At 61.5% G+C, this 27,921-nt stretch overlaps 2 protein-coding genes across 2 annotated transcripts; one reads left to right on the forward strand and one right to left on the reverse strand.

Annotated features, from left to right (window-relative positions):
* Positions 1–2,080: 2,080 nt before the first annotated feature.
* COL1A1 (collagen type I alpha 1 chain) lies at positions 2,081–18,769 on the forward strand. Its single transcript, XM_061347831.1, has 52 exons — positions 2,081–2,266; positions 4,589–4,783; positions 4,932–4,966; positions 5,058–5,093; positions 5,181–5,273; positions 5,356–5,424; positions 6,305–6,349; positions 6,629–6,682; positions 6,874–6,927; positions 7,037–7,090; positions 7,237–7,290; positions 7,399–7,452; positions 7,549–7,593; positions 7,790–7,843; positions 7,946–7,990; positions 8,150–8,203; positions 8,518–8,616; positions 8,711–8,755; positions 8,833–8,931; positions 9,110–9,163; positions 9,249–9,356; positions 9,587–9,640; positions 9,785–9,883; positions 10,018–10,071; positions 10,158–10,256; positions 10,441–10,494; positions 10,740–10,793; positions 10,876–10,929; positions 11,045–11,098; positions 11,333–11,377; positions 11,479–11,577; positions 11,708–11,815; positions 12,107–12,214; positions 12,314–12,367; positions 12,468–12,521; positions 12,619–12,726; positions 12,803–12,856; positions 13,250–13,303; positions 13,455–13,616; positions 13,754–13,861; positions 13,971–14,078; positions 14,258–14,311; positions 14,401–14,508; positions 14,737–14,790; positions 14,897–15,004; positions 15,109–15,162; positions 15,281–15,388; positions 15,469–15,751; positions 16,534–16,724; positions 16,803–17,045; positions 17,126–17,987; positions 18,018–18,769. The coding sequence occupies exons 1-51, from the start codon at positions 2,185–2,187 to the stop codon at positions 17,270–17,272; spliced, it is 4,362 nt and encodes a 1,453-aa protein (XP_061203815.1). The 5' UTR covers positions 2,081–2,184; the 3' UTR covers positions 17,273–17,987; positions 18,018–18,769.
* A 1,770-nt stretch (positions 18,770–20,539) lies between these two features.
* Positions 20,540–27,867, reverse strand: SGCA (sarcoglycan alpha). The gene is made up of 10 exons (XM_061347832.1): positions 27,665–27,867; positions 26,848–26,942; positions 26,234–26,443; positions 22,583–22,725; positions 22,434–22,506; positions 22,158–22,356; positions 21,914–22,076; positions 21,629–21,834; positions 21,485–21,511; positions 20,540–20,765 (listed from the first exon to the last, which is right to left on the reverse strand). The coding sequence occupies exons 1-10, from the start codon at positions 27,865–27,867 to the stop codon at positions 20,582–20,584; spliced, it is 1,503 nt and encodes a 500-aa protein (XP_061203816.1). The 3' UTR covers positions 20,540–20,581.
* Positions 27,868–27,921: the final 54 nt, after the last annotated feature.

The raw sequence follows: 27,921 nt of genomic DNA on the forward strand, positions 1-27,921 counted from the left end.
TGGAATTTCTGCCATGGCAATGGACTTTTTGGGGTGACCACTGGATTTTTGACGTGTCCAACCCCACCAGCCTCAGGTCCAGTTTGCACCAGTAAAACCAGTTTGAGTTGTGCCGGAAAGGGTCTCAGATCCCTCCAAAGGCTGGGGGTGCTGTGGGTGACAGCCCCTTGTCCTGGTGTCCGCAAGGTACCAGGTGATGGCCCCAGAAGGTGGGTGCAGGACCCAGCACCTCAGGGCATCCCCATCCCGCACCCCTGGTGCACAGGAGCCGGAGCAGGCCTACGCTTGGCGTCTCCCATTCCGCTTCCTTGCATCCTAATGGCTTTTCCAGGCTCTTTGCATTTTATTATTACCCTCATTATTTTATTTTCCTTTTTTTTTTGTTGAGTGGGATTTCTTCCCTTTTCCCTCCCAGCCCCCAAACCCTGCACAGAACCCTCCTGCATTCCTGGGGAGGGTGGCTGGGGGGCTGATGAGGTGGCATCGTCCTGTTCCATCCCATCCCATCCCATCCCATCCCATCCCGCCTCCCCCTCCTTTTCCCTCCCTCCCTCCCTCTCCATGCATATAAAAACTTAAAAAACATTATAAAAACCCCGATGACATTCTTTTCTTTTCTGTCATGCTGCAAAAATTAAAGACACATCTTCAGGCTGGAGCCCGGCCAAGGGCCTGCGAGTCGCCGAGGCAGGATTGGAGGAGGCTCCTCGCTGCAACGTGTCTCGGATGCATGGATACAGGGCCAGCTGCTCCCGGCGCGCGCACGCGTGTCCCCGTCTGCATGCGTGTGCATGCGTGTCTGTGTGTGCGCACAGGACTCCTCCTTGGGTGGGTTTGCTGCTTCTCCTCTCTGCATTGAATTGCAGCTGGAAGGGAAGAGCTGGGGAAGTCACTGGGGGTTGGGGGGGTTTGGAGCAAGTTTTGGGTGGGTTTTTGCTATTTCAGTGCACTTCCTGCCCCCACTCCATTATTTCATTGTTCAGTTGCAGTGATTTATAACTATTAAAGATGATAAATAATAAATATATTAATGAAAGACCCCTGCTTGGAAGGGGTTTCCCCTCTGTGTTGAGCCCAGTGCTCCCAGTGCCCTGTACATCACAGTGCTGGGGGGGCAAACAGAGGTGCAAGAGCCAGACCCACCTCTTTGCTCCCACACTCAACAAGACCCCAGCCCCATTTCCCGCTTTATTCCCCTAAAAATCACCCCTTCTGTGGGTGCCCCCCCATTGCCCAGGTGCCACATCCCCTTTGCAGGGCTCCTTCCTCTCCCCCCATGCCCCAGCCCTGGTAAATACGTATATTTTTTGGCGTGTAATTACAGCCTCTCAAATTGCATGGTCGATTGTGGATTATTGTCAAGGAGCTTTTGCTTTTTCCAACCAACGTGGCTCCTTCAAATGTGGAAACGGCTGTGGAAGTGTGCCAGGAGGGGGGAGAGGGGAGAGGGATGGAGAGGAGGGAGAGGGCTGGGGGCGAGAAAGGGGAAAAGGTGGAATAGAAAGAGACAAGAGACTGAAAAAGAGTGTTCCTTTGGGGGTGTTTTGGGGTGTCTGAAGGTTGGGGGTCCCACATGGGGATTGTGGCCCAAGAGGTACTCCAGGGTCCTGGTGCTCATGTCCTTGGCCTTTGCACTATGCTGGGGTATGAGGGTGCTTGTGAATGATGGGGAGCCCCGGGGTGGGGGGAGTTTGCAGTCCCCTGAGCCCCCAGTGTTGCACGGTACTGAGGTCCCCCAGGTGCCACAGGTCACATTGCCTATCCCCCCCCTACTCGGCCACATCCAGTCCCCCAACACCTCAGGATGGGGAACCCCCCCTAAACCCATCCTAGCACCCCCTTCCCACCCACCCCACAATCATGCTTGTGCATGGTTGTGCATGCGTGTGCAAGGATGGATGGATGGACAGACAGACTGGGGGGGGGGGGAGGGCTGAGGGGTGCCCCCCGACTCGCTGGGTGCCGCTGATTGGCCGAGGGGCTGTCCAAAATTCCCTGGTTGCGATGGGTCCCACCTCTCCCCGCCGGCGCATCGTATATAAGGGGAGGCGAAGGAGTGGGCAAGGGCAGTAGGAAGTTTCTGCTGGGGTCTGGATTTGGAGCTCCAGAGTTGGATCGGCCCCGTATGACCCCAACCTAAGAACAAAAGAGACCCCAAAGAGTCTACATGTCTAATATTTAGACATGTTCAGCTTTGTGGATTCTCGGTTACTGCTGTTGATAGCAGCGACTGTACTACTCACCCGCGGGCAAGGAGAAGAAGACAGTAAGTAGTTCGGCATCCGTGACGGTCCTCAGCGCCGCTGGGATGTGAGGTGGTGGTGGGATGAGGTTGGGTGGCATCGTCGACGCTTGGTCCGGCTGCCACGGCCTGGGGACGGGTCAAGGGGTGGTTGGCATCCGGAGCAGAAAACCCACCCCAAACCGGGGAGCGGGGGAAAGGCGAGAGGAGAAGGAGGATCGGGAGGAGTCGGGGGTGAAGGGGTTCGGGGGGTGCCTGAGCCGGCGCTGGGAGCCGAGGCGCCCTGCCAAGAGCGGGGCGGGAGGGAAGGGTGGAGAGGAGCCGGAGGGAAGGAGGGAGCTGGGGAGGAGGAGGAGGAGCAGGGAGGGAAAGGGGGGAAAGAGCGCGGGAGCTAGGGGGGAAGAGGCGAGGGGGGGAGCGGGGGGGAGCTGGGGGTGGGCCCGGCCCCGGGAGCTGCAAAACCCATCAGGAAAGAATTAGACAAGTCCTGGATGATTCATACGCGAAACGTCCCGGGCTGGCCCGGCGGGACCGGGCTGCCCCGCTGCGCCCCACCGCGGCTGCCCCTGCACTGTGGGCACGGGGCACAGGGACGGAGCCGGGCCGGGAGCATCCGCGGGTCCGACCCAGCTCGGCCTCGCGGGGGGATTTTGTGCCTTCTTTATTTTTATTTTTATTTGATTTTTTTTTACTTTTTTGGGACATTTTGCACTTGAACATCTGCGGGCTGCAGTTTGCAGTGGCCGCTCTGCAGTTTGCAGTTGCTGGTCTGCAGTTTCCAATGGCTGTTTGCAGTTTCCAGTTGCCATTTGCATTGGCCACTCTGCAGTTTGCAGTGGCCGTTTGCAGTTTCCAGTGGCCATTTGCACTTTGCAGTGGTCATTCTGCGGTTTTCAGTTACCATTTACGGTTTCCGATGGCCATTCTGCAGTTTCCAGTGGCCGTTCTGCCGTTTGCAGTGGCCATTCTGCAGTTTGCAGTTACCATTTACAGCTTCCAGTGGCCATTCTGCAGGTTCCAGTGGCCATTCTGCAGGCTCCAGTGGCCATTCTGCAGGTTCCAGTGGCCGTTCTGCCGTTTGCTGTGGCCGTTCTGCAGTTTGCCGTTACCATTTAGTTTCCAGTGGCCATTCTGCAGGTTCCAGTGGCCTTTCTGCAGTCTGCAGTAGTCATTCTGCAGATTGCAGTTACCATTCAGTTTCCAATGTCCGTTCTGCCATTTGCAGTGGTCATTCTGCAGTTTGCAGTTACCGTTTACAGTTTCCAATGGCCATTCTGAAGTCTGCAGTTACCATTTACAGCTTCCAGTGGCCATTCTGCAGGCTCCAGTGGCCGTTCTGCAGTCTGCAGTGGTCATTCTGCAGTTTGCCGTTACCATTTAGTTTCCAGTGGCCATTCTGCAGGCTCCAGTGGCCGTTCTGCAGTCTGCAGTGGTCATTCTGCAGTTTGCAGTTACCGTTTACAGTTTCCAATGTCCGTTCTGCCGTTTGCAGTGGCCGTTCTGCAGTTTGCAGTTACCATTTACAGTTTCCAGTTACCATTTACAGCTTCCAGTGGCCATTCTGCAGGTTCCAGTGGCCGTTCTGCGGTCTGCAGTGGTCATTCTGCGGTCTGCAGTTACCAGTCACAGTTTCCAATGGCCGTTCTACCATTTGCGGTGGCCGTTCCGCAGTTCCCCTCCTGCCTTTGGCCTCTTGCAGCGGGTGTTCAGCCTCTTCCCTTTCGCCTCTTTGCAAGAGCCGCCTTTCCCTTTGCCTTTTGCAATGGGTGTTTTGCAGTTCCATTTGATTTTCGCCTCCTTTTGCTCTCACCAAGCCGGGGCCCACTGGCAGGGCCACCACCCCCCCCCATCTCCAGGCCCCTTCTCCGCCATGGGGCAGCCCTATGTCTCTGGCTCGCTGCCCCACGCCTGCTTCCAGTCTCCACTCTTCTTCCCCAACCCATCCGGCCTGATCCAGCCCTATCCCGCAGCCGCCTGGATCTGATTTCAGCCCAGACACTGTGGCCAACCCACTCGATCCCTCTCATCCCGTCCCGTTCCCATCCCATCCCTGTCCCCCGTGGACAAGGGGACCCCAGCGCTGACCCCCTGCCCGCCGTGGGGGTATTTGCCTTGGCGGGGTAAGGAAGCTGGAGCTGGCTGGAAGGGTTTGTTTAAATTCCAGCGTATGTGGGAAGAGTTTATTGTGGTGCTTTTCCTGTGTCACCGCGATGGGATGATGAGAACCAGATGAAGGGAGAGAAGCTGCAGGAGCGAGGCGAGGGGGATGGAGGGGAGGGCGAGGAAGAGCAGAGCTGTGTGTGGGGCCGGGCCCCCCTCCCTCACATCTCCCCCTGCTCTCCGCAGTCCAAACTGGAAGCTGCATACAGGATGGTCTAACATACAACGACAAGGATGTGTGGAAACCAGAACCCTGCCAGATTTGCGTCTGCGACAGCGGCAACATCCTCTGCGATGAGGTGATCTGTGAGGACACCTCCGACTGCCCCAACGCTGAGATCCCCTTCGGAGAATGCTGCCCCATCTGTCCCGACACCGACGGTACTGCCCCGTCCCGTCCCGTCCCCGTCCCGTCCCCACCCCCACCCCCGGCGGCGCGGTCCCCACGGCTCAGCGCCCATCCCCGTGGTGTCTGGGCTGCGAGGGGGTCACAGCGGGATCCTCCAAACCCCCCTCCTTTCTCCCACAGCCTCCCATGTCTACCCAGAAAGTGCTGGAGTAGAGGTAAGGGCTCCTTGTCCCCCCCCAAACCCCGCGACACCCCCGGTTGTTTGTGAGCCCCTTTGCTAACCAAGGCTTCATCTCTCCTCACCAGGGTCCTAAGGGAGACACTGGCCCCAAAGGAGACAGGGTGGGTATCACCCCACAGACCCCCCCCACGCCACCGGCACCCCGGTCCTGCTGGTCTCACCCTCCTCTTCTCTCCCCCCCTGCACAGGGACTCCCCGGCCCCCCTGGCAGAGATGGCATCCCCGGACAGCCCGGCCTCCCGGGGCCCCCCGGCCCCCCCGGCCCTCCAGGCCTCGGCGGAGTGAGTATGGGGGTGTCCCCCTGGGGGGAAGCCCTCGAGGGGGGTGCCTGTGCCCTGCTCATCTCCCCCCTCCCGCCTGCAGAACTTCGCTCCTCAAATGTCTTATGGCTACGACGAGAAAGCCGGAGGCATGGCTGTGCCCGGCCCCATGGTGAGCACTCGGAGGTGCCAGGGGGGGGCATAAGGGGGCTGTGGAAAGGGTGAAGTGCCTCAAGCGCTGCTGGTGCTGGTGGTGCTGAGGATACTGAGTGGTGGGAAGTGGGAGGCATGGGGAGGGATGTTGGTCCTGGAGGTGATGGGGACAGGGATGGGGACAGAGATGGGGACAGGGATGGGGTGGCAGTGGCAACAGGATACAGTTGGTGAGGGGACAAGGATGGGGTGGTGATGGGTTGACAACAGGGATAGGGATGGGATTGCAATGGGAACAGGGAATGGCTGGTGATGGGGACAGGGATGGGGTGGCAATGGGAACAGGAATGGGGTGGCAACAGGGACAGGGATGGGGTTCACTGGAGTGGTGATGGGGACTGGGATGGCTGATGGTGGGTACAGGGTTGGGAACAGGGATGGATGGTAATGGGGTGTGTGGCAATGGGGACAGGAATGGGATGGTAATGGGGATACAGAATGGATGTAAGGGGGACAAGGAATGAGCAGTGATGGGGGCAAGGATGGGTGGCAGTGAGGATAGGGATGGGATGACAATGGGAACAGGGATAGGGGTTGTGATGAGGACAGGGATGGGATGGTGGGGGGTGATGGGGTTCAATAGGGACAGCAATAGAGTGGCAATGGAACAGGGATGGGTGTGGTGATGGGGACAGGGGTGGGGTGGTGATGGGGTGGCAATGAGAATAGGATGGGATGGCAATGGGAACAGGGATAGGGGTGGTGAGAGGGATGGGGACGGGATGGTGGTGGGGTGGTGATGGGGTTCAGTGGAGACAGCAACAGGGTGGCAATGGGGACAGGGATGGGGCCAAGGTGACACACAGCCACTTAGCACCACTTCTCATTCTCCTTCCCAGGGTCCCGCTGGCCCCCGCGGTCTCCCCGGCCCTCCTGGTGCTCCTGTGAGTATCTTCCTTTTCCTCCTCCTCATCCTGCCCTCTTGTTTTGGGGATGAACAGCCCCAGGGGCTCCTTTGGGTGGGATGGGATGGGACAGGGGAGGGACAGGGCATCTGACCATTCCCAATGGCTATGGAAACGTGGGGACGTGCTGCAGGGACAGCCACACACACACACACACACACCCCCACGGTGCCATTGCCACTGGGGTCTTCAGGCCCAATCTTCTCATTTTCTAACCCATTTTTCCTTTCCCCCCCTTTTTCTCCCACTGCCCTGCAGGGTCCTCAAGGTTTCCAAGGTCCCCCCGGTGAACCTGGAGAGCCCGGTGCTTCTGTGAGTCACTGTCCTGCCACCTCCTCCTCCAGCCTCACCCTGCAGGGATGGGGATGAGGCTTCCTATTCCCAGCCCTGGCCATGGCCATGCTGTCCCTGCTCCAGGGCATCACAGCCTTGGGAATGGGGCAGGGTGACAGGGGCCAGCCATCAAACACAGCACCCTCACCACTGCCCCATGTCTCTCCTAGGGTCCCATGGGTCCCCGTGGTCCCGCTGGCCCCCCTGGCAAGAACGGAGATGATGTAAGTGGCCTGTGGATGGTGTTCCCCACCCCGTTTGGGCCTGGTGACCCCTCCAGCCCCCCTCAAGCGGGCAGGGGATGTGCCACCAACCCAGTGTCCTTGTCCTTAGGGTGAAGCTGGGAAGCCTGGCCGCCCCGGAGAGCGTGGCCCCCCTGGCCCCCAGGTGAGACGCCCTCCCCATGGGGACACCCCACCGTGGCGAGGTGCAAGGATGTGACCCCAGCTGCCTGTTCCCCCTGCGGGCACGGGTCGCAGGGTGCGGGACACCCCACCCTAGGCACCTCCATCACGGGGTCCCCTTTCCTCTAGGGCGCACGTGGTCTCCCAGGAACTGCTGGTCTGCCGGGCATGAAGGGTCACAGAGTGAGTCCTTCCTCTCTGCCATGTTTGCAGGGTTTGGGGGGGGGGAGCCCGACCTCACTGGGGTGCCCCTCCTGACCCCCCCCCACTCTTCTCTCTCCTGCTGCTCAGGGCTTCAGTGGTCTGGATGGTGCTAAGGGTGAGCCTGGGCCTGCTGGCCCCAAGGTAAGGAGCGGCGGCAGCATCACCCTTGTCTCGGTACAAAGCCATTGCTGCTCCCTCCCTCTGGAGCAGGTCCTTCAGTGTTGTCCTTCCTCCTAGGGTGAGCCAGGCAGCCCAGGAGAGAACGGAGCCCCTGGGCAGATGGTGAGTGCTGGGGACCGTGGGGACTGAGGGCAAGATGTGGTGAGGATCCAGCTCATCCACAGGGATGCTTCTCCAGGGAAGGGGTGGGAGGGGGTTTAACCCTGCAGGCAGGACCAGGAGATGCAGGGGTGGGAGGAGGCCTGGGAAGGGGAAAGCATCTCCCCCGGTCCCCAACCTTGTCCTCTCCCCTCTGCAGGGTCCTCGTGGTCTTCCCGGTGAGAGAGGCCGTCCCGGTCCCTCTGGCCCTGCTGTGAGTATCCCGGGGCTGGGCTGAGCCGCCCCCCATGGATGGGGGGGCCGTGGGCACCGCTTCCACCACTGGGCATCGCTAACGGGGCCTCCTCTGCCGCAGGGTGCTCGTGGTAACGATGGTGCTCCCGGTGCTGCCGGTCCTCCCGTAAGTACCCCCCGAGCCCAGCAGCGGAAGTGGCTCTGGCTGCTCCAGAGGGAGATCCCGATCCAGCTCTGCCGTGGCCAGAGCCAGACCTCTCCTGCCTGGAAAAGCAGCTGTGGAGGTGGAATCCCTGCTCTGACTCCTGCCCTCTCTCCTGTCTAGGGTCCAACTGGCCCCGCTGGTCCCCCTGGCTTCCCCGGTGCTGCTGGTGCTAAGGTAGGACCTGCCTGAGCGTCTCCTCCCAAGTGGCATCTCCTGGGCTGGGAAGAACTGGTGGAAACTGGGAGCGGAGGGATGGGGAGAAGGATGAAGCACCACATGAGCTCCTCATGCGGCCCCAAACCAAGAAAGCCCAAAGTGCTGTGGGCTGCCTGGGTCACTGGATGGAGATGTCCCCAGCCAAGCCCCATGGACACCTCTCCTGGCTTCGCCTCCATTAGAAAGGAGATGATGAGGGGGAGCTCAGCCGTGTCAGGGTCTCATGGCCGCCCTTGTGCTCATGCTTCTTCCTCCCTCCTCTTCCTCCCCAGGGTGAAACCGGACCCCAGGGTGCTCGTGGCAGTGAAGGTCCCCAGGGTGTTCGTGGTGAGCCCGGTCCCCCCGGCCCTGCTGGCGCTGCTGGTCCTGCTGTGAGTCACATCCAACAGCTCCCTGTCCTTTGCCTCGTGGCTGCCAACCCCAGGGTAACCATCCCCTTCTTCCTCCTCCTCCTCCTCTCCGCAGGGCAACCCCGGTGCTGACGGCCAACCTGGTGCCAAGGGCGCAACCGTGAGTGTGCATCCCCCGTGCCCCGGCCCCGGGCTGAGGGGCTGAGCTGCTCCCTCACCCCCATCCGCTTCTTCCAGGGCGCTCCGGGCATTGCGGGCGCTCCCGGCTTCCCTGGTGCGCGCGGCCCCTCTGGACCCCAGGGTCCCAGCGGTGCCCCCGGCCCCAAGGGCAACAGCGTGAGTACCCCCGAACACCCCCCTGCGCCCCCTGCCGTGGGCTGCTCCCTGCTCCAGTGCAGGATGCTCCGGTGCGGGATGGCACTGGGGCACACAGATGCAGAGCAGGATGTGGCTCAGGGCTCCCTTTGCTCTTCCATCTGGCATTCAATGGCTTTTCCCTCTTCTCCTCCTCCAGGGTGAACCTGGTGCTCCAGGCAGCAAGGGAGACACTGGTGCCAAAGGCGAACCCGTAAGTGACCCCCCCCATCCCCTGGGGGTTTCAGCCCCTCCTGGCTCCCTGCACTCGGTGCTCATCTCTTCCCCTTCTTCCCCAGGGCCCAGCTGGTGTCCAAGGTCCCCCTGGCCCAGCCGGAGAGGAAGGCAAGAGAGGAGCTCGTGGTGAGCCCGGCCCTGCTGGGCTTCCCGGACCCGCTGGTGAACGTGTGAGTAGGAGCAGCCCTGTTCCATCCCCACCAGGTCCCTGTCCCCGTCCTCCTCCCATCTCCTGATGTCCAGCAGCTGAGCCTTGTCGGTGCTTGGGGACAGACACACGCGTGGGGCCATCCCCAGCCTCCTCCAACACAGGACACCAGATCCCACACCCCTGCACCCCTCCCCTGCACCCCCGAGGTCAAGCCCTGTCTCCACACTGACCCCTCTGTGTCCCTCGCAGGGTGCTCCCGGCAGCCGTGGTTTCCCTGGTGGTGATGGCATCGCTGGCCCCAAGGTAGGCGCCCACATCTCCCTCCTGTCTGGGTGAGAACGTCCTCAGTGGGGACACCGGGCATCTCCCACCCATCCCCACGCGGTGGCCTAATGCCGCTGCCACCCCTGATGGGGTAACTCTGTCCCCTCTCCCACCCGTCCCCAGGGTCCCCCCGGCGAGCGCGGCTCCCCCGGCCCCGTTGGCCCCAAAGGATCTCCCGGTGAAGCTGGACGCCCTGGGGAGCCCGGCCTGCCCGGTGCCAAGGTGAGTGCCGCTGGGCGGGCACAGGGCTCTGTGCTCTCCGTGCCCTCAGGGAAGCCACTTTCCGGGATGCTCACATCCGCGGAAGCATCCCTTGGGATTCCCGAGCTCCTCATGCACCTCGCGCTGTCCTGCAGGGTCTGACTGGAAGCCCTGGGAGCCCCGGTCCCGATGGCAAGACTGGACCCCCCGTAAGTTGTTCCCCCTGTGCCCCCCTCCTGCCTTGGCTCACCCTGGACTCTGCTAACAGGGGGCTCGCTCACTCCCCCCATAACAGGGTCCCGCTGGTCAAGATGGGCGCCCCGGTCCCCCCGGCCCCCCTGGAGCCAGAGGTCAAGCCGGTGTGATGGGTTTCCCTGGTCCCAAAGGTGCTGCGGTGAGTGAGTGGGAGCTGCGGGAGGTGATGCATCCCCATGGATGCAGGAGCTCTGGTCCATGACGGATCCCACTGCCCCCACCTGGTAGTGGGGTGGCTCTGGGGATGTGTCCCCCTCCATCCTGCCCGAGCCCCTTGCCGTGGTGGTTCCCTCATGGATCTCCTCCTGCTCTTCTCCTTCCAGGGTGAGCCCGGCAAACCCGGTGAGAGGGGTGCTCCCGGCCCCCCCGGCGCTGTGGTACGTATGCACCAGAGCTCAGCCCAGTGAGAGCTTGCCTGGGAGCTTCCCCCTCGGGCGGGGGGGTCGGGATGGGTCTGGGATGAGGGAGGCCGTGAGCCGGGATGGGAGGTGATGTGGCTCAGCGAGGCTGTTCCTGGCCCTCGGGGGATGCAATGGCCACGTCCAGCCCCATGCCCGGCTCCTGGGGATGCAGAGTCCCACTGGGGTCATGCTCTCATCTCCCTCCTCTTCCTCTTCCACAGGGTGCTGCTGGCAAAGACGGTGAAGCTGGTGCCCAAGGTCCTCCTGGCCCTACCGTGAGTATCAGTGAGCCCTTGGCCACCCTTGCCCACTGGAGCTGACCGAGCACCCCCCTCATGCTTGTCCTGTCCACCACAGGGTCCCGCTGGAGAAAGAGGTGAACAAGGTCCCGCCGGTGCTCCTGGCTTCCAGGTGAGAGGTGTCCCCACCCCTTGTGCAGGCACCGGCCATCCACGGGGGCGGGGTGGGGGTGATGCTGCCCCTTTCCTTGTCCCCTGTGCCTCATCATTCCTCTTCTTCCCCCCAGGGCCTGCCGGGCCCTGCTGGCCCCCCCGGTGAGGCTGGCAAGCCTGGGGAGCAGGTGAGTGCGGCTGAGCACGGCCCTGGAGCGGGGCCGCCCCTGTGCCCTCCGCACCACAGGGCTGGGGGCTGCTGATGGGTGCCCCCAGTGCCCCCTGAAGCCATGCAGCCTTTGGAGGTCCCTGGGAGCAGCGGCGACCCCAGCCCCATGCTGGGACCCTCCCCATCCTTGGGGGCATCCCGGGGTTCCCTGTTCCCATCCTGACCTGACCCTGACTCTCTCCCTCCCTCACAGGGTGTCCCCGGAGATGCTGGTGCCCCCGGTCCCGCCGGTGCCAGGGTAGGTTGAACCCCCCCTCACTGCCCAGCCGGGTCGTGGCACCCTCCAGCACCCACCGTGCCCCTCATGGCCTTGGCCCCTCTCCTGCCTCCCCCCTCCAGGGCGAGAGAGGATTCCCTGGAGAACGAGGTGTCCAAGGCCCCCCCGGTCCCCAAGGTCCTCGTGGTGCTAACGGTGCTCCCGGTAACGATGGTGCTAAGGTAGGAGCGAGGTCCTGGCTATCAGGGTGCAGATGTAAAGGGGGGTGGGGGGTTGGCTTGGCCCCCTTTGCTGGGGCTGGTGTTGAGGCCGGGCTCTCGCTAACACCCATTTCCTATCTCTCCATCCCAGGGTGATGCTGGTGCTCCTGGTGCCCCCGGGAGCCAAGGGCCCCCCGGTCTGCAGGGTATGCCCGGAGAGCGTGGTGCTGCCGGCCTGCCAGGCGCCAAGGGTGACAGAGTACGTTTTGTCCCCAAATCCTGCTGTCCCCCGCTCCCATGCCCTGCTCCTGACCATCCCTGCTTCCCCGTCACTGGGGCTGGATGCACTCCCCGAAGCCAGGGCACCCTGCAGGGGGATGCTCAGTGCTACCCATGTCCTCACCAGAGCGTGCTCCTTGGGGACAGCCCCTCGCTGAGCCCAGCTCTTCCCTGGGAGGAGAGGGATGCTCCCAACCTCCCGCAGGGAGGGTGAAGGTCCAGGGTGCCCCGGTGCTGCTGTGCTTAACCTGCCATCATCTTCCTCTACCAGGGTGACCCCGGCCCCAAAGGTGCTGATGGCGCTCCTGGCAAAGACGGTCTCCGGGGTCTGACCGGTCCCATCGGCCCTCCCGGCCCCGCTGGTGCTCCCGGTGACAAGGTAGGGCCACTGCATAGGGACTGCCGTGCCCTGCTCCCTGCCGCCACCTCCTTGACGCAGCCCTGACATCCTTGGCTTGGTTTTCCTCCCCTTTTCCAGGGTGAAGCCGGTCCCCCGGGTCCTGCTGGTCCCACTGGTGCCCGTGGTGCTCCCGTAAGTGTCCCCCTGCCCCGGCCGTGGTGCCCACCCCTTGGTGGCCATGGGTGCCCGTCTCTTTCTCGGTGTCACGCCTCCGTCTCGCTGTCCCCTGCAGGGTGACCGTGGCGAGCCCGGCCCTCCAGGTCCTGCTGGATTTGCTGGCCCCCCTGTAAGTGATGTCCTCATTCCCCTCTTCCCCGGAGCCTGATCCTGCCCCACTGGGGCGATGCTGAGCCCCCCGGCTCACCCTTCTCTGCTCCCCACAGGGTGCCGATGGCCAGCCTGGTGCTAAAGGTGAAACTGGTGATGCTGGAGCCAAGGGTGATGCCGGTCCCCCCGGCCCCGCTGGCCCCACTGGTGCTCCTGGCCCTGCCGTAAGTAACTCCCCCCACCCCGAACCCCATAGGGGTGCAGTCCCACAGCACAGCTCACCCCTCTCCTCCTCCACAGGGTGCTGTTGGTGCTCCTGGTCCCAAAGGTGCTCGCGGTAGCGCTGGACCCCCTGTAAGTATCAGTCTTGGGGGTGGGGGGGCTATTTCAGAGAGTGATCCAGGCCCAAACACCCCTGAGGGGGTTTAAACCCCCCCTGTGCCTCCCTCTACCCCCCAACGCATGGGGCTGAGGGGAGCTTCAGCACTTCCCTGCACCCCAAACCCTTATGGGGGGACAACACTGACCTGGGGTGGCTTCATCCCCGGAGGGATGGAGCAGAGGGGAAGGGGGGAGTTTCCTTTTATTCCCCCCAACACCAAATCAGCCCCAGGCCCCCCTGGATGGGCGTTTCCCTCTTGGCCACCAGCCCCAGGGCTCCCTGTGGTGTCCCCTGGCACTGCTCTCCTGGTGGCTCAGCCGATGCCTGGACCAGGACCCTCCTAACTCCATCTTTCCCCCTTCCAGGGTGCTACTGGTTTTCCTGGTGCTGCTGGAAGAGTCGGTCCCCCAGGCCCCTCTGTGAGTACCCCGGTGGGGTGAGAAACGGGTGCCGGGAAGGTGCTGGTGCTGGGCACCCATCCCTGCTGTGCCACAGTTGGTGCTGGGGCACTCCTGGCCATGCTTCAGCTGGCTCTGACGGCATCGCCTCTGCATCCCTGCCTCTGCCCAGGGGAACATCGGCCTCCCTGGCCCCCCCGGCCCCAGCGGGAAGGAAGGTGGCAAAGGACCCCGCGGTGAAACTGGCCCCGCTGGCCGCCCCGGTGAGCCTGGCCCTGCCGGCCCCCCTGGCCCCCCTGGCGAGAAGGGCTCCCCCGGTGCTGACGGACCCATCGTAAGTCCCCCCTGATGCGGAGCCAGGGATGCGGGCATCACCCATCCCACGGGGGCACCAAGCCCTCGGCAATGCCCTCCATCGGGAGGGTGCCCCCCGCAGCTGCAACACCCCGAGGTGCTGTTTGTCCTCCCCAGGGCGCTCCTGGCACCCCCGGACCCCAAGGTATCGCTGGTCAGCGCGGTGTCGTTGGTCTGCCCGGACAGAGAGGCGAGAGAGGCTTCCCTGGGCTGCCCGGCCCCTCTGTGAGTACCTGGGGGCGGTCCCTGATGCTGGAACCGCCCCGGGATGGTACCAACCCATGGAGGATGCTTGACAGTGCCTGACCCCGGCCCCGTCCTCTCCCCTCCTCAGGGTGAACCTGGCAAGCAAGGTCCCTCCGGTTCTCCCGGTGAGCGCGGTCCTCCCGGCCCCATGGGCCCCCCTGGCCTGGCCGGGCCCCCCGGTGAAGCTGGACGTGAGGTGAGCGGCTGTGGGCAACCATCGGTGTTGGGGGGCATGGACACGCTCCCCCCCCCGTCAGCATTGGGCTTGCTGCATTCACTGAGGACTTGCCAACTCGTGGCACTCGTGAAGGTAGTGACACTCAGGCCCATGGTAGCCCTGTGCTGCCCTCATGAGGGGTCTCTGCTCCTCTGTAGGGTGCTCCCGGTGCTGAAGGTGCCCCTGGTCGTGATGGTGCTGCTGGTCCCAAGGTGAGTGAACAGCCACGGGAATGGGTGATGGGGCTGTGCTGGCTCACACTGACCTCTCCTCTTCTTCCTCCTCATCCTCCTCCTCACAGGGTGACCGTGGTGAGACCGGCCCTGCTGGCCCCCCTGGTGCTCCCGGTGCCCCCGGTGCCCCTGGCCCTGTCGGTCCTGCTGGGAAGAGCGGAGATCGCGGTGAGACCGTAAGTGATGCTCTGCCCTGTGCCCCCCTCGCCTGCTCCCAGCCCAGGGCTCTAGAGCAAGGGCTGACCCTGCAGACCCACTGCGGGCTCAGGTCTGGCCCTGGGATCTGCTCCTGGTGCTGGTTCCTGGTGCTTCCTGGGAATGCAGTGTAACACCACCCTGCCCGGCTGGAGCTGCCAGCACAAGGTGGACGGTGCTCTAACCTGCCCCCTTCTCTCCTGTTCCAGGGTCCTCAAGGTCCTGCTGGCCCCCCTGGTCCTGCTGGTGCTCGTGGTCCTGCTGTACGTTGGTGTTCACCTCCATCCTCCTTGGTGCTTCTGTGTCCCTGTGTGCACAGGGGCAGTAGACATCCTGGACCCTGCTCAACACATCTTCCTCCTCCTCCAGGGTCCACAAGGTCCCCGTGGTGACAAAGGTGAAACCGGTGAACCGGGTGACAGAGGCATGAAGGGTCATAGAGGCTTCTCTGGTCTCCAGGGCCCACCTGGTCCTCCTGTAAGTGTTATGGGGTGGGTGATGGTGGCCCTGGGTGCTGAAGGACGTCCTGGAACCAAGGCAAGATTCTCACGACACCGCTTCTTGTTCCTTGCTTTGCACAGGGCTCTCCTGGTGAACAAGGTCCTTCTGGTGCTTCTGGTCCTGCTGGTCCAAGAGTAAGTCCTCAGCTGAGTCAGCCTCCAGTCTCCACTGGAGCATCCCAGGGAGAAGGTCCCCACTGTCTCCAGGCTCCTCGTGGGGATGATGGCCATGCTCACCCCTTTTCTCCCACAGGGTCCTCCTGGCTCTGCTGGTGCTGCTGGCAAAGACGGTCTCAATGGGCTGCCCGGTCCCATCGGTCCCCCTGGCCCCCGTGGTCGCACTGGTGACGTCGGCCCTGTCGTATGTATTGGCCCCTGTGCTGCTGCCTGCCCAAAGCTGCCAGCCTTCATCTCCTGCTCACCATTATCCTCCTCCTGTAGGGTCCCCCTGGCCCTCCTGGCCCCCCTGGTCCTCCCGGCCCCCCCAGCGGTGGCTTCGACTTCAGCTTCCTGCCCCAGCCGCCCCAGGAGAAGGCTCATGATGGTGGGCGCTACTACAGAGCCGATGATGCCAACGTGATGCGTGACCGGGACCTGGAGGTTGACACCACCCTCAAGAGCCTGAGCCAACAGATCGAGAACATCCGCAGCCCTGAAGGCACCCGCAAGAACCCTGCCCGTACCTGCCGCGATCTCAAGATGTGCCATGGCGACTGGAAGAGTGGTCAGTGTCTCTGCTGGTGCCCTCCGAGGTGCTCACGCTTCCATCCCTCTCTCCTGTCTGCCTACTCCTCACTTCCATCCTTCTTCCATCACCTCTGGTTGAGCCTCAGCTTCATTCCTCTGTCCTATCTCTCATGGCTGCTCTCACCTCCATCCTTTACCTCTTGTGGCTGCTTCTCACCTTCATCCTCCATCCCTTCACACTCCATTGCCTGTGGCTCTTCCTCACCTCCTCCCTCTGTTCCTCATGGCTGTTGCTCAACTTCATGCCCCACCCCCAGATCCCTCCTACCTGCTCCTCACCTCCCTCCTCCATCTCTCATGACTGCTCCTCACCTCCACCCACCATCCCTTCATCATCCATCTCTCACAGCTACCCCTCACCTACCCCTGCATCCTCTGACCCTCCCCCTGCTCCTCACCTGCATCCTCCGTGGCTACTCCTCACCTCTATCCTCCATCCCTTATGGCTGCTCTTCATCTCCATCCTCTATCCCTTATGGCTGCTCTTCACCTCCATCCTCTATCCCTTGTGGCTGCTCTTCACCTCCATCCTCTATCCCTTGTGGCTGCTCTTCACCTCCATCCTCTATCCCTTGTGGCTGCTCTTCACCTCCATCCTCTATCCCTTGTGGCTGCTCTTCACCTCCATCCTCTATCCCTTGTGGCTGCTCTTCACCTCCATCCTCTATCCCTTGTGGCTGCTCTTCACCTCCATCCTCTATCCATCGTAGCCACCTGCTTCCCTTCCCACTCCTTCACTCTCCTCCCTCTACCCCACAGGCGAATACTGGATCGACCCCAACCAAGGCTGCAACCTGGATGCCATCAAGGTCTACTGTAACATGGAGACAGGTGAGACGTGCGTCTACCCAACCCAGGCCACCATTGCCCAGAAGAACTGGTACCTCAGCAAGAACCCCAAGGAGAAGAAGCACATCTGGTTTGGCGAGACAATGAGCGACGGCTTCCAGGTTAGCATGGGGATGATGAAGGGGGGACAACCGGGATGACAACCAGCTCCGTGGTGCCTAATGCCTCTCCTCTGGCAGTTCGAGTACGGTGGTGAGGGCTCCAACCCCGCCGACGTCGCCATTCAGCTGACCTTCCTCCGCCTGATGGCCACTGAGGCCTCCCAGAACATCACCTACCACTGCAAAAACAGCGTTGCCTACATGGACCAGGACACCGGCAACCTGAAGAAGGCCCTTCTCCTCCAAGGCGCCAACGAGATTGAGATCAGGGCTGAAGGCAACAGCCGCTTCACCTACGGTGTCACTGAGGACGGCTGCACGGTGAGTGGGGCCGGGGATGGTCCCGGTGCTGGTGGTGGGGATGGGTGGTAGGCATGGGGCTGATCCTGAGCTCCCCACAGAGTCACACTGGCGCCTGGGGCAAGACAGTCATCGAGTACAAGACAACAAAGACCTCTCGCCTGCCCATCATCGATTTGGCTCCCATGGACGTTGGTGCTCCAGACCAGGAATTCGGCATTGACATTGGCCCCGTCTGCTTCTCGTAAACCGGATGCCCCACACGTGACAGGAGAGAGTAATAATAATGATAATAATAATAAAAACAAACAAAAAAAAACAGCCAAAAAAAAAAGGAGAAAATTTCACATGGACTCGAATTTGTGTCGGTTTCTATCCAGCGTCTCTAAAACTATACCAGAAAAACCAAAAAAAAACACCCTAAAAAGCATTAAAACCCCCAAAAAAGAATAAAAAATAAATGACTTTTCAAACCAAATCACCAGGACGTGGGTTCGCTTTGCTTGCCCCCTCCCCTCCCCGGCGTTGGGTTCAACTCACCCAGCCCAGCCTCATCTGGAGCACCGGGACCCCGCACCCCCTCATTCCCCCCCAAACCCTCTCTGCTTCTCGCATCTCATCAGCCTGCTCATACTTTCGCTGCAAGGAAGATGCTCAACCCTCGGTTCTGATTCGCTGCTTGGGTTTGGGGGTTGCCCCTCTCCCCCTTCCCTTTGGTTTGGTTCTTTTGTTTTTGGGTCCTTTCTTTTTGCTTTCTTTTCTTCCCATTCAGGCAGCCACAACAACCCATTCCCAAGCACTGCAGGGGAGCAGACGCTGCCCCGGCGCCACAGACCCGAACCCTCGCTCCGCACTCTCCTTTTCCGGAAGGCTACCTCACCGGGGTTAAAGATTTGTCGCATTTTGGGGGTATTTTTGCGTCATTTTCATGTAGTTTTAGCTTCGTTTGGTTTTTCGGTTTTTGTTTTTGGTTTTTTGGTTTTTTTTTTTCAGCTGTGCCGGGACTTTCCTGCCAGGTTCAGAGCAAAGGTGCTAATTTTTTCGTCTAACGTTCCCACTTTCCCCCTTGTTTTGTTGCTCTATTGCTCTTTGATGTTCATTTCCCTCCATTCAAGGTCTCTCAGGAGTCATTGAGGTTTCTCACCCCCAGGATTTTTAGCCTGTTTTTTGGTTAATTCTCGTTCATTCCGGTCCCGAAACACCCGAGCCTGGGGCCGCCTGGTGCTACCGCCTCCAAAGACTCACCTTTGATTTATCTTCATTTCCCTCTGTTTGATTCTTTCCCCCCTTTCTTTGCTGTCCAGCTCCACTGGTGAGTTTTCTAAAGGTGCTATTCAACCCCCAGCCCATCCCACAAGCAAATCCCGGAGCAAACGCAAAGTAGAGCCAGCGCAGTTCAAAGCCTTGAAAGGGAATAAGGAAAACTGCACTTTCCAGGTTAAGCATGTGGATCTCCAGCTCTGCTCTCATCTTCCAGCAGCTTTCTCCCCATCCATCCATCCATCCATCCATCCATCCATCCATCCACCCATCACTGCATCCATCCACCCACGCATCCATCTCTGCATCCCCTATGGGGCACGAACCCAACCCATTTGCCGGCTCATTTCCCGGTGGATGCTCGGGGATCTCCCGGCTCTGTACCGTGTTTGTATAATGTATAATAATTTGAAATTGTTCTTTTTTTTTAATTATCTATTATTTTTCTTTTTTTGACTGCTGAAATAAAGCATGTGAAATGATCCAACCAACCTGCTCTGCTCTTCGCTCTCGGGGGTCGCCGTGGGGATCCGGGGGGGGTGCATGGGCTTGGGAGCTCCTCGTCCTCCGTCCCGGCTGCTCCCGCTCTGCTCCTGCGCTCCTGCGCTTCTGTGCTCCCTCCCCACCGTCCTCCCACCCCACCACGGCCCCCGGCCTCCTCCTCCTCCTCGCTCAGCCCCTGCTGCCCTGGGGCGGGGGAGAGGAAGGAAGGGGGAATCCACCCCCCCACCCCCCACCCCCCCAGCAAGGACGGTTGGGCTGGATTTGGGGGGGGAGGGAACTTTGGGGTTGTCCCCTCCCCGAATGGGGGGAGACATGGGGCAACAAAAAGGGACATGGAGGGTGGCTGGAGGTGCCACGGTGCATGAGTGCCATAGTACATGGGTGCTACAGTGCATGGGTCCCATGGTACATGGGTGCTACAGTGCATGGGTGCCATGGTACATGGGTGCTACAGTGCATGGGTGCCATGGTACATGGGTGCTACAGTGCATGGGTGCCATGGTACATGGGTGCTACAGTGCATGAGTGCCATAGTACATGGGTGCTGCAATGCACGGGTGCCATGGTACATGGGTGCTACAGTGCATGGGTGCCATGGTACATGGGTGCTGCAATGCACGGGTGCCATGGTACATGGGTGCTACAGTGCATGGGTGTCACAGTACACGGGTGTCATGGCACATGGGTGCTGCAGTGCATGGGTTTCATGGTGCATGGATGCCATGGTGCATGGGTGCATGGCGCATGGGTGCCTTTGCAAGCGGGTGCCACAGTGCAAGCCCCTTACACCCACTGCAGGTCCCCCCTGCCAGCACCACCCACCCCAGCTCACGCTGCGCACACTCCCTGCTGCAAGGGCAGCCGGGCAGCACCAGCAGTCACGCGTGTGCCCCTAAGCGCCACCCTCGGCTCCCCCAGGGTACCCCCACGGTGGGCGCGGGGCTGCGCAGGCACCAGGATGAGACCTCAATGGCTCCTTTCTCCTCGCCTGCCCCAGCCCATCAATGGTTCCTCTTGTTCCTTCCTGCCCCCCCCCCCCCCTGTTTTCTTAACCCCCACCCTGGCGCCTGCCCCGTGCGGGGGGGGGGGGCCGCTCTGAAAGATGCTCTTTCTTTGGAGGTGAGGGGCTGGGCTGGGGGGACCCCCGGGGGCGGGGGAGGGGTTTGGGGGTGCTGAGTGGGATGCCTGGGTCTGCGCGGTGGAAGGGGGCGAGCTCCAGGCACCATCCTGCAGGGCACAAGGACCCAGGTGAGCCGGGAGACACTGGGGTGCTGCGGGTGCCGATGCGGTTCCCTGGGACCGTGTTTCCCCTCTTGTCCCTGCCCCTGTCCCCATCCCTACTCTCCACGATCCCTTTTCCCTCTGCACGGCTTGGGGGGGGGGGTCATGGATGAAGCAGGGTGGGAGGAGGGCACCCGGACGGAGTGAAGCAGCTGAAAACGGCGGCAGAGGGGTGCAGAACCTGCACCAGCAGGGAGGGTAGAGCAGGGCCCCAGCCCCACAGCACCTGGGGCTGGCTGGGGTAAAGAACCGGCCAACTCAATGCAGTTTGCAGCCAGAGGAGCCCAGCAGCAGGCTGCACCCCAAAACCTCCCCCTTCACCCGCCCCCCGGCAAACAGCCAAAAATAAAGCAGAAAAGCCACATCCATCAATCAATGGCCACTTTATCGGCTGAAACCCGCCCACAGCGGGGACACCCCCAGGGAGATACCAACTGCGGAGTGCCCACAGAAGCATCCGGACACCCCTTCACCCACCCCTATCCCTGGGGTTGAGTCTCCTCACCCCGGCATCACTGCGGGAGGAGCGGGACACGGGCTCCATCTGCAGCTCCGGGCAGGGGTTTGATGCGCTGCCCCGTGCGCACGTTGAACATGGGCAGGGTGGAAAGGGGCCGCGGGACGTCCCTGCTGCCGGCCATGTGCCTCAGCTCCTGCGTGTCACCGTGGATCGTGGTGTGGTGGAAGAGCTGGATGCTGTGGGGGAAGGACAAGTGGGCTCGGTGGGGTCGGTCACCCCGTTACACGCTGTTTGCTCCCCATCAGTGGTGTATGGCCACCCAGCCTTGGGGTCTGCACCCATCACTGGGGTTGGTCCCCCATTACTGGGGTCTGGAACCCAGCCTTGGGGTCTGCACCCCATCACTGGGGTTGGTCCCTCATTACTGGGGTCTGGAACCCAGCCTTGGGGTCCGCACCCCATCACTGGGGTTGGTCCCCCATTACTGGGGTCTGGAACCCAGCCTTGGGGTCTGCACCCCATCACTGGGGTTGGTCACCCATTACTGGGGTCTGGAACCCAGCTTTGGGGTCTGCACCCCATCACTGGGGTTGGTCCCTCATTACTGGGGTCTGGAACCCAGCTTTGGGGTCTGCACCCCATCACTGGGGTTGGTCCCTCATCATCAAGGTCTGCCCCTCCATCTGTGGAGTGCTCCTCAGTGCTCTTGAGTCCTGCAAGGCTATTGGAGAAGTAAAACAGCTCTTGTGCTCCAGCCCATGTCCATGGGGCGTTACTGGGGACACCAACATTTGGGGAGGGGAGGAGGGGCCTCGGGGGTCCCCTTTGGAACGGGGACACCTTTATGGTCCCCAGAGAGAACTGTTCCCATCCCTGCTCCTGGCCCTGCTGCCCTTCCTCATGCTTGGCCATGACAGAGCCCCCCCTGCCCCTCATCCCGGGGGCAGGGACTTACTCAGATGTCTCCAAGTCCCGTTTTTGCCTAGAGAACAGAGGAAAACGCAACAGTGAGAAGGGCGTTCACCCCCCAGGGTGTCCTGGGGCCCCCCCACCATGGCCGAGGGGGGGGCACCTGGGGGTGGGGACCCCCCCTACTCACACTCCCTCCCTGCGGCAGCACATGAGGTGTCCCAGGAGCAGGCAGAGCAGCGCGGCCACCGCCAGCGGCACCAGCAGCGTCACCAGGAACCCGGGCAGCAGGTCCTTGGGGGGCACCTCGGTGGGGGGCTGGAAATCCCCCCCCTCGTCCAGCACCCCAGAACCCCACATGGGCCCCGGCTCTGTGGGGCTGGGCCAGGCCTGCAGCTGCAGTGGGGTGATGGTTACCGGTGGGGTCCCCACGGGTGCTGTCGTGCAGGGGGGGGGGGGCACACGTGGGTCTCACCAGGGTGAGGTTGCACCAGTGGATGGAGAAGCGGGGGGCGAAGGTGTCGTAGCAGGAGGTGAGGGGCTGCTGGCCCAGGCTGCAGAGGAAGAGGCTCTGCGCCGAGGTGGCCGATGTCAGGCACCCTGAGAAGGGTCCGTGGGACCCCACCGACACATAGACCCTGTGGGGCGGCTGCAGGTCACCCCCAGACCCACACACGGAGGCTGGGGTCTGCGGGGGGCACCCCCAGCGCTGCTCATACCCCTCCTTGCGCCCCCCGATGGGCAGCGGGACGCGGGCACCGCGGTCCAGGGCTGAGGTGATGTTGATGACCTGGAGCTCATCCTGCTCCCAGACCCCCGCCGTGGCCTGCAGGAAGATGTCCCGCGCCGCCGCGGGCAGCAGCTCCTCCACGTTCCTGTCTCCCACCAGGAACTCCGCTCGGAACGGCGGCTCCCCACCTGCAGGGACACGGGGCACCCATGGGCTCGCTGCACGCAGGGGCCTCCCGGTGCGGTTTGGGGTGCGCAGCCCTTACGTGGGGCGCGGGTGACAGTGATGACGAGGCGCTGAGCCACCGTTGCGTACGTGAGCCGGTTGTAGGCCAGGACCTGCCAACAGAGGGAACACCCCCAAAGATGCCAAGCCCACTCTCCCCAGGACAGGGCCGGGAGGGGGGACACCTACCTCAATGGTGTGGGTGCCGACCTCGGTGGCCGTGGGGCAACCATAGAGGTATCCTGGCTGGTGGGGGCTGCGCTGGATGTACCGCAGCCACTGAGGAAGGTCCGGGTGGTCCCGGAGGTGAGCATGGAAGGTGATGGGGGTGGCTGTGGGTACCAGGACACAGACACTGGGGTTCATGTGCCACAGCCCTACAAGCCCTTCCCCATCCAACTGGTCCCCACAAGGAAGCAGGAGTGGTCCCTGCATCAGCTCGGCCCTGAGAGGTCCCGCTCCCCTTCTGGGGGTGAATGACTCCAATGGGGATGACCCTCAGAGCCTAAATGGGGGGGATAAAGGGGTGCTGCTCCTGGGTGACTTCAACGGTGTGAGGGGGCAATGCTTGGGAGGCCCCAAATGGGTGGAGGCGTGGGGTGGGATGGAGGGATGGATGGAGAATAGCATGGATGCAGGGTGAAATGGACGTGGGGTGGGATGGATGGAGGGTAGGATGGATGAGGGGTGGGATGGATGGGGGCTGGGGTGCATATGGGGTGGGATGGATGGGGGGTGGTATGGGTAGGGGGTGGGATGGATGGAGGGTAGGCTGGATGGGGAGTGGGACAGATGGGGGGTGGGATGGATGGAGGATAGGCTGGATGCAGGGTGGGATGGATGGAGGATAGGCTGGATGGGGGGTGGGATGGATGGAGGATAGGCTGGATGGGGGTGGGATGGATGGAGGATAGGCTGGATGGGGGTGGGATGGATGGAGGATAGGCTGGATGCAGGGTGGGATGGATGGAGGATAGGCTGGATGGGGGGTGGGATGGATGGAGGATAGGATAGATGAGGGGTGGGATGGATGGAGGATAGGCTGGATGGGGTTGGGATGGATGGAGGATAGGCTGGATGCAGGGTGGGATGGATGGAGGATAGGCTGGATGAGGGGTGGGATGGATGGAGGATAGGCTGGATGAGGGGTGGGATGGATGGAGGATAGGCTGGATGGGGTGGGATGGATGGAGGATAGGCTGGATGCAGGGTGGGATGGATGGAGGATAGGCTGGATGAGGGGTGGGATGGATGGAGGATAGGCTGGATGCAGGGTGGGATGGATGGAGGATAGGCTGGATGAGGGGTGGGATGGATGGAGGATAGGATAGATGAGGGGTGGGATGGATGGAGGATAGGATAGATGAGGGGTGGGATGGATGGAGGATAGGCTGGATGCGGGGTGGGATGGATGGAGGATAGGCTGGATGAGGGGTGGGATGGATGGAGGATAGGATAGATGAGGGGTGGGATGGATGGAGGATAGGCTGGATGCAGGGTGGGATGGATGGAGGATAGGCTGGATGGGGGGTGGGATGGATGGAGGATAGGCTGGATGCAGGGTGGGATGGATGGAGGATAGGCTGGATGGGGGGTGGGATGGATGGAGGATAGGCTGGATGCAGGGTGGGATGGATGGAGGATAGGCTGGATGGGGGGTGGGATGGATGGAGGATAGGCTGGATGCAGGGTGGGATGGATGGAGGATAGGCTGGATGAGGGGTGGGATGGATGGAGGATAGGCTGGATGCAGGGTGGGATGGATGGAGGATAGGCTGGATGCAGGGTGGGATGGATGGAGGATAGGATAGATGAGGGGTGGGATGGATAGAGGATAGGCTGGATGCGGGGTGGGATGGATGGAGGATAGGCTGGATGAGGGGTGGGATGGATGGAGGATAGGATAGATGAGGGGTGGGATGGATGGAGAATAGGATAGATGAGGGGTGGGATGGATGGAGGATAGGCTGGATGCGGGGTGGGATGGATGGAGGATAGGCTGGATGAGGGGTGGGATGGATGGAGGATAGGATAGATGAGGGGTGGGATGGATGGAGGATAGGCTGGATGGGGTTGGGATGGATGGAGGATAGGCTGGATGACGGGTGGGATGGATGGAGGATAGGATAGATGAGGGGTGGGATGGATGGAGGATAGGCTGGATGGGGGGTGGGATGGATGGAGGATAGGCTGGATGAGGGGTGGGATGGATGGAGGATAGGATAGATGAGGGGTGGGATGGATGGAGGATAGGCTGGATGGGGTTGGGATGGATGGAGGATAGGCTGGATGAGGGGTGGGATGGATGGAGGATAGGCTGGATGAGGGGTGGGATGGATGGAGGATAGGCTGGATGCAGGGTGGGATGGATGGAGGATAGGCTGGATGCGGGGTGGGATGGATGGAGGATAGGCTGGATGCAGGGTGGGATGGATGGAGGATAGGCTGGATGCAGGGTGGGATGGATGGAGGATAGGCTGGATGCAGGGTGGGATGGATGGAGGATAGGCTGGATGAGGGGTGGGATGGATGGAGGATAGGCTGGATGAGGGGTGGGATGGATGGAGGATAGGCTGGATGCAGGGTGGGATGGATGGAGGATAGGCTGGATGCAGGGTGGGATGGATGGAGGATAGGCTGGATGAGGGGTGGGATGGATGGAGGATAGGCTGGATGAGGGTGGGATGGATGGAGGATAGGCTGGATGCAGGGTGGGATGGATGGAGGATAGGCTGGATGCAGGGTGGGATGGATGGAAAGGCTGGATGCAGGGTGGGATGGATGGAGGATAGGCTGGATGGGTGGGATGGATGGAGGATAGGCTGGATGGGGGATGGGAGGATAGGCTGGATGAGGGGTGGGATGGATGGAGGATAGGCTGGATGCAGGGTGGGATGGATGGAGGATAGGCTGGATGCAGGGTGGGATGGATGGAGGAATAGGCTGGATGCAGGGTGGGATGGATGGAGGATAGGCTGGATGCAGGGTGGGATGGATGGAGGATAGGCTGGATGAGGGGTGGGATGGATGGAGGATAGGCTGGATGAGGGAGGATGGATGGAGGATAGGCTGGATGCAGGGTGGGATGGATGGAGGATAGGCTGGATGCAGGGTGGGATGGATGGAGGATAGGATAGATGAGGGGTGGGATGGATGGAGGATAGGCTGGATGCAGGTTGGGATGGATGGAGGATAGGCTGGATGCAGGGTGGGATGGATGGAGGATAGGATAGATGAGGGGTGGGATGGATGGAGGATAGGCTGGATGCAGGTTGGGATGGATGGAGGATAGGCTGGATGCAGGGTGGGATGGATGGAGGATAGGATAGATGAGGGGTGGGATGGATGGAGGATAGGCTGGATGCAGGTTGGGATGGATGGAGGATAGGCTGGATGCAGGGTGGGATGGATGGAGGATAGGATAGATGAGGGGTGGGATGGATGGAGGATAGGCTGGATGCAGGTTGGGATGGATGGAGGATAGGCTGGATGCAGGGTGGGATGGATGGAGGATAGGATAGATGAGGGGTGGGATGGATGGAGGATAGGCTGGATGCAGGTTGGGATGGATGGAGGATAGGCTGGATGCAGGGTGGGATGGATGGAGGATAGGATAGATGAGGGGTGGGATGGATGGAGGATAGGCTGGATGCAGGTTGGGATGGATGGGGGTGGGGTGGGTGGAGGTTTACAGGACTGTGTAGAAGGATGGAGACACGGCCCAGCTGGTGTCATGGCTGGCGGGCCGCAGGCTTAGCCAGGGCTCCCCATTAACAGTCTCAGCCCCCAGAGGCCCCGCAGGACCCCTCCTCATCCCCACTGCACTCCTGTGGCCCTCACCACCATCGTCCTTGCTCCTGGTGAGGAAGGCATCGAGGAACAGCTCCCGCTTCAGCTCATGGACAAAGACAGCTCCGGTCTCGGAGGAGGCGCGGTGGTCAGGGAGGATGTGGTGGTCGGGGAGGGTGCCCTGGGACTCCCCTGGGACCACGGCTGTGGCCAGGGACAGGGCTAGAGCCAGGGCTGAGCACCGTGGCTCCTCCCTGCCTCAGTTTCCCCATTGCCCAGAGCCCCAGTGAGCACAGGACAGGGCCAGGAATGTTCCCTGCAGCCGAGTGCCTTGGGATAGCGGGTGGGCTGTATTTAGGAAGGGGGGGGGAATGGGGCCAGGGGAAAGGATGGGGACAGGGACGGGGACAGGGATAGGGTCAGGGATGGGGGCAGGGATGGGGACAGGGATGGGGACAGGGATGGGGACAGGGATGTGGACAGCAGCCCCCCGCTTGCCCCGGATCCCCAGAGAGGTCCCACTCCCCCCCTCCCCGTCTCATCCCAAACCCCTCCAGCAGCCCCACCGAGCTCTGTCCCCTCTGACCAGCACCCCCAGCCGGTCCCCACTGGGGTCTCCCCAGCCCGGCCGTGTCCCCCCCATGGGTGCCGGGGCCCACACTCGCCTGCCAGCACCCAGAGCAGGAGCAGCCCCGGGGCCTCCATGTTCCAGCGCTCGGGCATGGGGCCAGGGCTGATTGACAGAGACAACGGGGCTGGCCTGGAACGGGGGGGCCCATGGGGGTATCCCACGGGGGGCACATCCCAGCACGGCCACGGGCACGGGCACGGCTCGTCCTGCAACCCCCACGTGTGGGTGCTAGAAGAATTCCATCTTGGCCATGATCTGATTTAATTAATGGTTTATTACAACTGATTAATATCGAGAGGCAATGAGCGAGCAGCGCCGGGTGCGCAGGGAGTCTCCGCTGCACCCAAGACGCACCCCGAGATTTCAGGGGGAAAATCTCATACTCCTCAGTCTTGGGTTTCAGCCAATCCTGCCATCTCCTTCACCCCAGTATCGATGTGGTTCCTTTTCACTGTTCTCCTCCTGTTGCTGGGATCTTATCTTTGGGTGAAGAAACTTCTTAAACAGTCACTGAATTCCTTGGCAATGCATTAACAGGGGATGTCTGCCACAAGCTTAACCACCACCTTAGCCCCCCTCAATTCCATTGCTTATATAGTTACTTATTCAATACACAAGTTTCACCTCCTCCTGTAAGGGAAGGTATCCCTTGATTACCTAACCCCCTTAAGGCATTCAAGCGGTTAAACAAAGCACCCCTGTAATTAGCAAAGCGTTTGAGACATTCAAGGAGTCAAAGTACCCCGTGAAGTAACAAAGCGTTTGATGAGGAAGGATTATTCCTTTGTTTCCCCTTCTGTTTCATCTCGGTATTGACAGAAGCATCCATCACAACCTCATCACTCTCATACATCGGTACCGTGACTCCAGGGATGGGCGAGCCCCCCGAAGCACAACGGTCACAGGGGCTCCCAAGCTGCCGGCTCGAACCCTTCCCGTGCTCCTCACATGGGCGCAGGACGGGCTGGGGGACGCTTGGGGACACGCAGGCAGCAGCAAGGCGGGAGCAGGGGTGCGCACACGTGTGTGAGCTCACACGGCTGTGCGTGCACATGTACGGGTGTGCGCACGTGTGTGCACACGTGTCTGTGTGTGTGCACGTGTGTGT

This window comes from Neopsephotus bourkii, unplaced genomic scaffold, assembly GCF_033783945.1.
Source record: "Neopsephotus bourkii isolate Nb327-2 ecotype Australia unplaced genomic scaffold, CSIRO-AGI_Nbou_v1 NB_329, whole genome shotgun sequence".
NCBI lineage: Eukaryota > Metazoa > Chordata > Aves > Psittaciformes > Psittacidae > Neopsephotus > Neopsephotus bourkii.

What these genes read in the sequence shown, in the direction of transcription:
- COL1A1 (XM_061347831.1), top strand. Translation starts at nt 2,185, where the DNA reads ATGTTCAGCTTTGTGGATTCTCGGTTACTGCTGTTGATAGCAGCGACT. An exon ending in CCGGACCCGCTGGTGAACGT is followed by an intron (nt 9,357 to 9,586) that starts GTGAGTAGGAGC and finishes TGTCCCTCGCAG; the next exon opens with GGTGCTCCCGGCAGCCGTGG. An exon ending in CCGGTAACGATGGTGCTAAG is followed by an intron (nt 11,578 to 11,707) that starts GTAGGAGCGAGG and finishes TCTCCATCCCAG; the next exon opens with GGTGATGCTGGTGCTCCTGG.
- SGCA (XM_061347832.1), bottom strand. Translation starts at nt 27,867, where the DNA reads ATGTGCACGCACAGCCGTGTGAGCTCACACACGTGTGCGCACCCCTGC. An exon ending in CCTGGAGTCACGGTACCGAT is followed by an intron (nt 26,943 to 27,664) that starts GTATGAGAGTGA and finishes CCCCCGTTCCAG; the next exon opens with GCCAGCCCCGTTGTCTCTGT. An exon ending in CGGGACTTGGAGACATCTGA is followed by an intron (nt 20,766 to 21,484) that starts GTAAGTCCCTGC and finishes CTTCCCCCACAG; the next exon opens with CATCCAGCTCTTCCACCACA.